This window comes from Brachyistius frenatus, unplaced genomic scaffold (assembly GCF_029030835.1).
Source record: "Brachyistius frenatus isolate BFR_SWC_R1_liver_20210118 unplaced genomic scaffold, ASM2903083v1 Contig_12, whole genome shotgun sequence".
Classification (NCBI taxonomy): Eukaryota; Metazoa; Chordata; class Actinopteri; family Embiotocidae; genus Brachyistius; species Brachyistius frenatus.
In genome coordinates, this window is record NW_027210611.1 from 4,500,060 (window position 1) to 4,512,408 (window position 12,349).

Below are 12,349 nucleotides of genomic sequence, written 5' to 3' on the forward strand. Positions count from 1 at the left end.
TCAGGCAAACCTAAAAATAAAAACCAATCTAAGTTTCAGGATTTAGAAACGATGAATCCAAAATTCATACACATCCATATACATCTAAAATGGTATAAAAAGATTTTTTTTTTTTTTAACATTCCGCACTATTTCCAAGTAAGCGCTCTAATTTATTTTTTTGATACTTAATATTGTATTAAGGTATTTTTACAGCAACGAGAAACAAATCCCTTACACATAACAACAAAATAAAAATAATAATTAACCATGCAACTGTCAAAGAAAGACCAAAAAAAAAAAAAAACAACAGATTAAACAAATAAATAAGTACAAAAATAAAAAGCAAAAAACAAAAAAATTCAACAAAACAACCATACAACACACCAACAATGCTGTCAGACAATCCTGTCAACCATAAATTCAGCCCAACAAACAGATATCAAAAAAATATATTCAGAGGGTTTCTATACACAGCATTTCTTAAACTTGGATCTAACCTTAAATACATGGAGCATCTTGTTTGGGGAGAGTACTTGTCTTTTTAAAAGATAATGAGGATCTGGAGTCAGCTCTTCCTTAAAGATCTTATACCATTCAGCTGGAAAACCATCACTTCCTGGTGTCTTATTGTTTTTTTTAAAATTTATTTATTCACTGCAGTCTCCAATTCTTTTTTGGTAATCTGTAAAGTCAAGTAATCATTCTGATGTTCTCCAATTGAGGGCAGGTCTATAGATTTCAAGAATGATTTTATATTCTCTTTGGTTTCCTGTTTTGGTTGTGAGTATAGGGTTTTGTAATATGTCTGGAACGCAATGTCGATCTCGTCTAAGTTATTGCTTATTTGTCCTGATTCAGGGTGAAGTATTTTATATATTGAGTGTGTTTGCAAGATGGCGACGTAGATCGAAAACTCTCCTGGTCAAATTAAGGGGAAAAAGACCTCACCAACTCAAGAGAACAGCTGTTTAAAAAAAAAAAAAAACCAAAAAAAAGATCCAGGGTGAGTGGGGCTAGAAGCGAGAAAGCAGCAACGAGAAAAAGTAAGAAAAGCGAGGGAAGAGGAAAGAAAACGACGAAAACCTCCGGATGACACCGTGTCCAGATCTATTCTGGTTAACTTCCAGAGATTTTTGACGTTAAAGACAAAATACTTGAAACAGCTTGGGCTAAAGAGATCACCTACGAAGGGAAAGTGGTGGCTTTTGCACGGGATCATCCTACTGACGTGAACAACACAACTTAAGGAGTACAAAGACATAAAGAAGATCCTTAAGGAGGAACAAATACGCTTCCAGACACCATACCCTGCCAAGATGAGGATCCGCTGGGGGAAACGGCCCCTGCGTCTGCAATGAGAGACTCATCAGGTATGGACGGACTAATCTCACACGCCGCTAAAGAGGTATTACAAATATGAAATACTTCCCAGCCGGTAATATGCCCAAAAGACGGCAGACACGCACACATAATTTGTATACCCCCCCCCCACCCCCGCCTCCCTTCCGCATTGATCATCATAATTATTAATTATTTAATAATAAATAATTTATTTTTTTTGACCTCGTTGCTTGTTCTCGGCCTCCTCGATATATGGACGGAGCACAAATGGCCGGGAGAGGTTTAAATGACTGTTTGGCGCAAGAGGGAAAAGAGACTTTGATTTTGTGCAGAGAGGGAGCCCCTACTTGAAGTAGGATTAATTCTCCACTTGTGAAGATGACAGGGCAGTGTAAGACCCTGAGGTTGGAAGTCAATTTTATATATATTTTTTTATTATTATTATTAACGGTTTTGTTATTCGTTATTGTCACAACACGCGTGTTTATGTTGCCAATGAAAACCGGAAAAGGAGGAGTCGCTATATTATTACATAATTCTATTAATTTGGACTTGGTTAGGGAGATCAGGGACAGTGAAGGGAGATATGTCCTGGTGCAAGGAAAGATTGAAAACAAACTGACCACACTTATCTGTGTTTATTTACCCCCACAAAGTGATCAAAGTATTATGAAAAAAAAATACTCGAAATGATTTCCTCAGAATCACAAGGCATACTAATATGTGCAGGAGACTTTAACACAGTAATAAGTAATAAATGGGATACATCTAATAATACGAGAAAAGTGACCCTGCAGTCTAAATTGCTGAGAAGAGGATTGGATGAGACGGGCTTACTTGACTTTTGGAGGGACCTACATCCATCTGAAAAATATTATACTTTTTACTCTGCGCCCCATGCAGTCTTTTCAAGAATAGACTATATTTTTGATGTTTCAGAATGATAGACATAGGATTCGAAACTGTGATATAGGAACTAGAGATAGCTCTGACCATTCACCAATATATTTAACACTACATTTGGATAGTAGGCCAAAGAAAACAATCTGTAGACTTAATACAAGTGTACTTAATAATAAAACAGCAAGTGAAATCCGAAATTAAAACTTTTCTTGACCTCAATGACAATGGGGAAGTGAACCCAAATGTATTATGGGACACCTTAAAAGCAGCTATCAGGGGTACATTAATATCTCTCACCTCAGCTCTCAAAAAAGGAAAAGAAAAGAAACTCAAACACCTGGAAAATAATCTAAAACAACTGGGAAAAACAACATGCCGAGACTCAGGACTCCCAAATGTTGACCAAAGTTAAGGAAATCAAAAATCAGATCTTGGATATTTATAAAGAAGAAACAGAGAAAAAAAATAAATAAATTTACGCGTGTTCCTCGTCCTGTCTTACAAGGTTATTTCTTCAGTACTTTGTAAACATTGTCTTCTTTAAAAGGTATCACAAATTCAGCAGATTTATAGATGTTAAAATTTTTTATTTTTCATTTAAAACCAAGGAATTAGCAGTTATTACAACCAGCAGAAGGATATGAATTACAGTATTTTTTGCCAGTGGTTGACGAAAACTGTAAATGCTCAAAATCCTAACAAAAACTTTTCTTTTTTGGCAAACGTGGAACATAGCATTCAATGGAGATTCCTGTGGTGTGATATTTACTTTAATTTGAAAAGCATATCATATAAGACAAAAAAAAAACACATCCCTCCCCCGTACACTCGGTTTGTCTGTAAATTTGTAGTTGTCAATAAAAAGGAAATCAAAATAATTTGAAATTGTCATAGACATTTACATGTGAAATGTAAATTGATTCATGTACTGTTTCACGGACACTGACTGCAAACTGCCAAATGTCCTCTTTCACATGTGGTACCAATTTATTGATTTACACCAGACGTGCGTGAGACCGGTCATTGCTAAAGAAGCGTGGGTTGTCAACAGAAGTTAACCCGCATGGGATAGATGGGCCAATGCCAGACTTCTTGAAGAGAAAAAAAAGATGATGATTGTTCCTGTGGCAACCGCAATAATGACCAGCACCACTGTCAAAATTACACGGCCACCGGTCTGAGGATCCGTTGTAGTTGGACTTACTCTACAGATTCAGGACATAGAAGATGAGAAATTAGACAAATATAATTTCATTTCCATTTATATTAAGTTCAGGAGCATTGTTGTTTAGATGCTGCAGAGTTTTCATCATTTTTTTATTTTCTTCAGTAATATGAAGTTATTCATTCACCCAATTTTGAAAGTGTTCTTTCTGACTTAGCTTATAACTAAAATACAGTGGAACACGTGTTACATTTTTATTATCACTTGATATCACCACTGTGAAATATTGATTACAAAACAAAAAACACACAACAAATCATCAGTTACTTCAATAGGATTGGTAGTTTAAAGAGGTATAATTACCCAACCAAATTTGATAATGCATGCATTAAAATGCTTGAATATAAAAATGTTAGCTCACCAACATTTCGAGTACAGATATATCCATTGGTCAGATAGCAAAACGTGTGGGCCCATTTCCCGATGCCAATGTCACGATTAATAGTCATTGCAGCACAATGTGTCTGGTGGGTCACAAAGAAAAACTCATAAAGCAAAGAGGAAACATCAAGGTCTCTTGCAGGGGTTATGATCTATCTGATTTTGCAGATAGAGTAGATGAAATTGTGCAAAAGCATCATTTGAAGCTTGTTGTTCTTGTGCCAGTCATGTGAATCATTATTTTACCTTTTACAGTGCTAACAGTGATACATTTTTGACAGACTGTGTGTGGTTATCACATAAATTCCCAGTAATAGCAACTGAAGTGTGTGTGTGTAAAGGATGTATTACCGATGGAAAAGGGAGTTTAAAATCGTTTTGCTGTAAAAAAAAAAAAAAAAATCCAGATGTCAGAAATGTTTGTCAATGCACAAGCCGAAAATATATTAAAAATATATCAAGAACAATATGGATTACTGGATATAACTCTAAACATAGCTTGTAGTCAAAGTGTGATGTATTTTGCTCCAGGTCAATAAAAACTGAGTGCGCATTACAATCAAATGATCATAAGGGTTTTACCTCGTCAGGCAACATTGCTTGTAAATCGTAAAAGTACTGCAATGGAAAATGAGCATGTCAGAGATATTGAGCAATACACCAAAATGTATTATAAACAATACAGATGTGTATAATTGATCATGAAACCAAATTAATATTGTGTGTACTTGAGGTAAAACCTCTGTTGTTCAGACTAACTGATACAGTTATGCCCCTAGTACACAAAAGTTTGAGCATGTTACCCCATGCAAAATGTCCTCGTACTCCTCCTACAAGAGAAAGACAGATTGTTATAAAAAAAACACAAACATATCGTTTCACATAATTTGCATACTTAACATTGTAACCCAAAAATAACAGTGCCCACTTACTTCAGTGCCCCAGTTCCTGTATCGTACTGGTCGCCCTTCAGTCCAGTAATATGAATTACTACCTTTATTAGTAAAACCAATCCACAGGTCTGTAACTGGTTCCTTGGCCATTTTAGATGTCAGAAACGCTGCAAATGTAGCAAATATTGAAGAATTAAGTTTTTTTTCAGGTTTTTGTCCCCAGTTTCGTTTGATTCAGATACACAGTTGGGCCCAAAAGTCTGAGACAACACCAAAACTCTGTCATATTTTCAGGTAAACCTGAAAGATTTTAGGATTTAGAAACATTTAACACAAGGTGCTATGACATGAAGGTTAAGAAGAATTTTTGAACATTTGGCACAATAGCCAAGTCGGCATTAAAATTCAAGCAAATGTGTGGCACTGATGATGTTAAGTCCTTTGTACAAAAGGTCAGATTTCGTTGAGTTGAGTATCCCCTTCCATTGAAGCAGAGCAGACTTGGGTGCCCCGGACTTAAGTTTCTCCTAATAGTCGTCAAGCTAGGAGTTGACTAGTTGTCACAGGTTTAACAATTTCATTATTTAAATGTATACATCAGAATCAGAAAACAGTTTGAGTTCTAGGGCTGACAAAGAATGTAATAATAATAATATTGTTATGACTGTTAAAACTGTATACAAAATATGTAAAACAGACCTTGCTCAGCAGGCGAGAGGATTGATGCCAGATTTCCTCCCATGTTTCTACACTGTTGTCTCGCTCCTTGCCATGTTTCCTTCGGGCTGTTGATGATCCTGTAACACTGTAGGATAAGAATCACCAACTTTGTACGATGTTTCAAAAGCGCGGTTGCTCATCTTTACCCACAAATCCATATTTATGAAGCAGTACTATCAGGCACTAGTAATCCCAATCTGTTTAATTCAATTGTATCTCAACAAGGCTACATAAGAGTGTCCTCAGACCTTTGAATTGAAATTGTTCCAGTTCTGGGGGCAACTGCCTTTCGGAGGAAAGGTTGATGCTACGGTTGCTTTGGCAGGTGGTGATCCACTGCGTTTACAAATGACATTGTGCTCAAACCCACAGTTGTAAGCATCCCAGAATCCTGCGGGTCAATCCAAAATAAATATATTTCATCAAAAACTATTAACATTTTTACATTTAAATTTAATCTCAGATTTTTTTTTTTTTTTTTTTGTCATTACTGTCATTGTGTGAAAGTATGCTATTAACCCACCCATAGAGGGAGTCATGGCAGCACAATTCTCATCATTGTTTGGGAAGGCAGGTTGATTTCGATTCCACCTTTGGAACACGAGTGGAGAGCCATCCATCCACCTTTTTGGAAAACCAGAAGAGTTCATTTAAAAAGACACGTTCATTGTACCTTCACTTTTATTTTCAGATTATCTTTTTTCAGTTAGTCTTTTTTTCCTGTAATTTTTTTTCAATTTTTATTTGCAGTAAATTACACACAGCATAATACATTATTCAAGCAATCAAATCAGCAATATGTCACGTATTATTGAAACTTTATGTTCACTTTTTTGTATATGTTATTATTCAAAATACTCACTTAGCAGTTCCATTAAGATGTACGTTCAGGCCTATCCAGGTAGGCCAGATGTTGTCTACTATCTACACAGAGAAGAAGGGATACGGTCAGCAATACATGAATTTCAGTATGCTTGGATATGTGAGTTTAAATGCAGTGACGAATGACTGTCAGCAATGTTACAGGTTGCTGCTTACATGTTTCCATAGAAAGACACCTTCAGCTTCACTGTTGATAGTTACCAGGTCGCCATGCCTCTGTTGACAGTAGTAACGAGCATCTTCCATGACCTTTTTTTTTCTGTTGATGTGATACTGATTCCCTTTCCATTCCATCCACCCATCTGTGGTCCAATTGTATTCTGAAACATGTTAATATACCTCCAGTATAAGTGAAGATTTGAAGTACCAGTTGCCTTTTTTCATGGTCCCTCGTGGTTGAATCTAATAGGCTTCGGTGATTCTTAGGGCCTGATTTACTAAGATCTCAAATAACGGGTACTAAATTGTACTAAAGTTTGCACTTTTTTTGTTTTTTTTGCATCCGTTTTGCGGGTGATTTATGAAGAGTAATTGCATCATTCAAATCAGGCGCAAATCGTTGTATTTAAATGAGGGGTTTGCGTGTGTTAAAGAGATTCCAGCAATGAAAAACACAGAACGACCGCAAAACGAAATCTGATCCCATTGAAGTTAAGAAATATAACAAGAATAAAACGCTTCGTAGGAAATTATCGGCAAAAATATGTCTGAATAATCTTTCCCGTCGTCATCTCAAAAAATGTTTCCACGGGTGTAAAACCACTTTCTCGACGTATTCTTTAGTTTCTCCTGCGTCTCCTTCTCGCCACAATAAAAGCGGCCGTCTCTCCAGATTTGCGCACCTGATTAATACATGCCTTTCAGCCGTACTAAAATACACAACAATCACTTCTCCTGTTTCTTACTTTCAGGTTTAGTAAATATCGTTGCGGGTGCTAAGTTGTTCTGTTTGCATGTTCCCTCCCAGTATTTTGCACCTTCAATCAGAAACGCCCAATATTACATATGCATTCAGGCAAACTCGCAAAATGGACAACGTGTGTTAAATTGCACATTTGAAAGACTCAATCCTCGCTGCACGTCGTTAGAAAATCTGCTTGGATATTTTTTTTGCGGGTGGAGTGGCGTTTGCACGTGATTTTACGCACAGAAACCTTTAGTAAATCAGGCCCTTATACTTTTTTTCTCCAGTGCCATCAGCAGGGCAAAAGTTGTAGCAATAGGTTGTGAAATATTTTTTGGGCAGGCCTAACTAAATGCTATTGTTGGCTAATTTAGTGCAACACCTGACAATAACATGGAATCACTGATCTAAACTGAATATTTTACTTGTTTCTTTTTTTTCTTTTTCTTTTTTTACTTCAGCTAATTACATAGGGCCTGAATCTTACTGCAGGACTGCAGGTATTACGCATAATTTCATCAATTCTATCAAGCTCTAATAATGCAGGAAATTCCCAAACACATTTAAGCGATGTCTCATACAATTTATCCAATAATTGCAAAGTGGCAGTCACTGGCCTGTTTGGGTGCTAAGATCTCTCTGCTTTGCCTTAGTTCTTGACACGCACAGTTTATAATTAAGTTTATTACTATAAAGAGTAAAGAGATAAAGCAGAGGAGACAGAGTACTGGGAAAAAAATAGAGGACGTAGAAAAGAGTGAAGAGGGAAACATCAAAACAAAAACAAAGCACACTAATGTAGCTCAGAGGGATGGCCACTAATAAATGATGGAATTTGACAGCAAATTCAAAGCATGCAGTAGAATAAAAGGTTTTGCGCTAAAAGTGAATTTTGACATTTTCTCTGTGGTTGCAATGGAGAATGGGCCCACTCACCAGGAGGGGAAGGGCTTGGAGGAGGATTTGGGGTCACTCCTGCATAGGCAAAAGATAATTAAACTCAGAACACGGAAAAGACCAATGGAGTGGTAGACATTGTAAAGTTAGGCTCGTTCACTTAACCTCCAAGAAATGTTGCAAAAGAGTTACACGTTTTTGTTTGGTGTTAAAATGTGTCCGTCATTTTACCTATACCAATCTGGCACAGCCAACCACGCTTGTTCTCACAGTGCACATCATTCCAAGACCCACTCATGTATCGGCGGTAAGTTTTAAATTCCACACAAGATTCCACATTATTTGCATTGTCTGGCTGTCTAGGCTGCCAGTGTTTGAAATGCAGCTGTGAACAGAAGCAAACATTAAAACTACTAGTAACTTATAATTGAATTGTCTATTTGATTGTGTCTCCTAAACTAAGTAGATGTAGAAAAGTATTTACTTACTAGAGATCCATCGCTCCATACATAACCGGCATCTGGGTCAGGAGCACTAAGTCCAATCCATACATTATCTATGCTATAATGGACAAACTCAAATTGATTATTTGAAATTAAAAACAGTTGGTAAAGCTTTTCCAAACTAATTAGTTGTCTCCACTCTCATTGTGCTACAAAGTCTGTTGCAACCTGTTTTGTATTTTCAGAAATTGAATAATTTGCCAGTTCACACTGTACCTCTCTGGGAGTAAATGTTTTTCAGCAATACTGTGGATGCTGAGCAGGTCTCCTCCGATAGCCCTGCAGTAATCTCTGGCCTCATACCAGGTCTTCCTTCCGAAAAAGCGCTCAAACAACTTAAGACCAAACAAGACAAAGAGGGTCAACATTAAGCATTTAAAGGCAAAGCTTTGGTATGTGTGCATGTATGTATTTATTTGTGAGTATTGGAGTGGTTTCAACCGTGTGTAATTTATAGCACAGTCATATATCCATTTTCCCATATCTCAATCATGGTACATGTAGTATATTTTGCATATTGTTCAAAATATTAAATATTGGATTCATAGTCAATTAGTTCTGGCCAATTTTCAAATAGAATTTTTGCTTGAAATCCCTAATATGTTTGTCTGTGAGTGAGGAAAACCCGATCAAGTTAAAGGTGTCCTGTAAGCTGAGGTGGGCTGTCTGTACCTTAAAACACTGATTTCTTTCCCCGACTTGGGTCCAGTCGTTTGCGCATTTGGGAGGAGGAAGAGTGGTTAGGGCTGGGGTTAAAACTGGCTCCTGTGGCTGCTTACAAATGTATTTCTCTTTATTGTTGCAGGGAAGCACATCCCAGAGGCCAGCAAAAGTCCCGTTAATGGCAACACAGCCCTGTCGAGGACCTTGCATTGTTGAGGGAGAAATTGTGAAATGTTAATTATGAGGCTACTTTTTGCAACATTTTACCGTTGGAGTTAAATATTTATAAAAACCTGGCATTTCAGCATTCCAGTGTGTGAATCTCACTGAGTCTTCATTTGTCCATACAAATTCATCAATGTTGTTTTGATTTGAAAGCCCTAACCAGAAGTATTTCTCTGGTCTCTTCCCCACCAAGCTCACAAGAAATGTGTTATCCACGCTGGAAATATTTTCAAGAACAGGACCAAATACATATCTGGTGTTATCACCCAGTTGTTTACATTCTGTTTTAAATCATATTTTTAAATCTACATTTTTACACAAGTTCTAAAGTAGACAAAAGAGAACCCAATTAAACAAATCAGGCAAAAATATAATGGATGCACAGGAACTAAGTAAAGAAATAGCAGTTACTGGATGTAACTGCAGTAGTAGGATATTTGTGTCTCATTTCTTTGAATGAATTCTCATTATCTTATGCTGAGGACTTGTCTGAACATATGATGATATTTTAGGTGGTATTTATGCAGAAATATAACAAATTCAAAAGTGTTCACAAACTTTCACCCACCACTGAAGTGTGCCCATAACATTTTTTTGAAAAAAAGAAAAGAAGTTCTTACCTAGTTGAAACATCAGCCAAGTAAGAATCTGAACTCTTGCAATCATCTTTAGCTTCATCAAATGTTTTGGTCTCTTCTCCTATAAAGAAGCAGAAAGAGCTGTGTCTTCTCCAACCCTGGGTTGATAGACAAAAAAAAAGAAGTAAAGAAAGCCTTACTGTGATTAATTATTTTTTTTAGAATGACAAAAGAAATTTTCCTTCATATACAGTATGTGTCACTTTTCAAAATGCGAAAACAGCTTTAACCACAGAACTATTCTGTAGCTTTAAAGTTTCTGTAAACAGTATTCCAGAGTCTAAAGTTCTGTTTAAAGTTCAATTAATGGATTTTTTTGACCACTTGACGGGAAGTCTAAAACAAGCTGAAAAATACAAACCCAACATATCACCTGTATTAAACAGCATTTATTTAATACTATGTTACTGTCCACAAATAAATATAGAATTCAGTGCTTTTTGTTAAGCAAGCTGTTTGTTTTGGTCTTTGTAAACTGCTTGGAGCACTGACGTCTTCGCCAGCTTCAAAACATCGTGTCACAAAAGCCCTGATAAGCTTATGAGTGAGTAATATGCCCGGAAGTTCAGGCACTACAGCCAGGTTAAGCTTTAGAGATTCAAAATAGTTAAGACTAAGTAAATTCAACACACCTTTTTGCAGCCTTTGTCCTGCTCCGCATCATCCCCAATGGGTAGTGAAACACTCGTCTTCATACAAATGAAGCCATGTCTCTCATCACACACACGATCAGTCCAGTTCCCCTTCTGCAACAAAGTACCAGATTCATTGGAGTTTATTACGGTCAGTGTGTTAATGTATCAAATGTCCATAAATTCCATAGTTTAACAACAGTACAAATTTAATCTCATGCTGTAAATGTATACATATGCACAACATAGACTCTATATTGTGTATGTTGTGTGCATATGAATATAAATAGTACTGTATGTACACCAAATCCTTATGATGCACCTCTCCACTGATGAGAACACAATCTTCTGTATTATTGGAGACAGTTGGATTCTCAGACTCCCAGCTTGTGAAGTTGACAGCGGAGGAGTCAATCCAATCAAAAAGCCCCTCTGTCCTCCTGTCATTCAGGCCAATCCAAAGCTCATCAGTGGATGCTACCGACATGGAGAAAAGAAGATTAAGTTCACGTGAACAATTTGCAATATCTTAATCTGTCATGAATAGCAAACATTTGCACTTTGTATTCTTGTGTTTTCTTTCTTGTGGAGCTCTGAACTGGTTATATCTTGTCTGTTTTATATTGTGTGAGTCATGCAGTGGGGTCACAGGGGTGCCCAGGTATTGTTTTAACAATGTCAGAAAGAACCGATGGATGAAAAGTCCAAGGGCTTGTTGATCTCTATTGTCAGCACTTCTTCCTTAAAAGCAATTTTCTTTTATTGTATTGTTCTCATACCATATCCAAGTTGAGAAATGATAAAGCGTTGGTCCTCCACATTGTGGATGCTCACAAGGTCCCCTCCTTCAGTACGGCAAGCTACCTGAGCATCAGACCATGCTTTCTGCGTCCGATTAAGAAGAAAGCAGTGGCCATTGTAGGGTAACCATGGTTCCGAACATAATCCTATCCCAACAGCTGATCATGAAAAACAAAAAGATAAAAGCAGTGAGTGACAGACAGATGTAAAGTAACCTGAAACCAAATGACAAAATAGTTTTTCTATGTCATTAGTTACGTTTCTGATTAATTATCAATTCACATAGCGCCTTTAAGATATTTAAGGATCCATTTCAGTATTTCCCTTTGGCAGGCAGCCTAACAATGTTCGGGGAAACGCTACATTTAGTTCTAATTGAGAAAAATTATTATTAGAAAATTAAGCAATGGCAGTAGCCATATGTTTTAACCAAAGAAAAACCTGCAGCCTTGTAAATTAGTTGAAATGTTTAATATATAGAACACTTTTTTTTTTAATATAAACTCACTTGCACACTAATCATTCTAATATGATTTTATATTACCTTGACAAAAGTACTGACAATTATTAATTGAATAAACTGAAACCTAACAAGCAGATTAGACTGTACATCAACTCATCTCACAAAAACTTAAAATGAAAAGTTGGAATAGATTACCATCTGAAGCCAAACAATGGAATGTTTGGATGACGAGCACAAAGGCTGCACAAGTTATCTTCATGGTTAGGACTCTTCTGTCGTAGAGCTGAAGACTTTAG

General features: G+C 36.7%; 1 protein-coding gene across 1 annotated transcript; it reads right to left on the reverse strand.

The window, feature by feature from the left end:
* Positions 1-2,792: 2,792 nt before the first annotated feature.
* Positions 2,793-12,343, reverse strand: LOC138617377 (macrophage mannose receptor 1-like). The gene is made up of 22 exons (XM_069692347.1): positions 12,249-12,343; positions 11,569-11,748; positions 11,112-11,266; positions 10,790-10,903; positions 10,140-10,255; positions 9,588-9,736; positions 9,304-9,497; positions 8,848-8,966; positions 8,617-8,689; positions 8,360-8,513; positions 8,168-8,206; positions 6,484-6,647; positions 6,308-6,369; positions 5,969-6,069; positions 5,694-5,836; positions 5,425-5,530; positions 4,765-4,892; positions 4,636-4,662; positions 4,415-4,450; positions 4,184-4,213; positions 3,813-3,915; positions 2,793-3,431 (listed from the first exon to the last, which is right to left on the reverse strand). Exons 1-22 carry the CDS (start codon positions 12,310-12,312, stop codon positions 3,427-3,429), a joined length of 2,262 nt encoding a protein of 753 aa, XP_069548448.1. The 5' UTR covers positions 12,313-12,343; the 3' UTR covers positions 2,793-3,426.
* Between the last annotated feature and the right edge of the window lie 6 nt (positions 12,344-12,349).

Bases quoted from the DNA above. Each gene is read 5' to 3' on its own strand.
- LOC138617377 (XM_069692347.1), bottom strand. From the start codon at position 12,312: ATGAAGATAACTTGTGCAGCCTTTGTGCTCGTCATCCAAACATTCCAT. The intron at 9,498-9,587 runs GTTTTTATAAAT...CAACAATGCAAG, and splicing joins CTGGAATGCTGAAATGCCAG to GTCCTCGACAGGGCTGTGTT. The intron at 8,967-9,303 runs GTACAGACAGCC...TTTGGTCTTAAG, and splicing joins AAAGAAATCAGTGTTTTAAG to TTGTTTGAGCGCTTTTTCGG.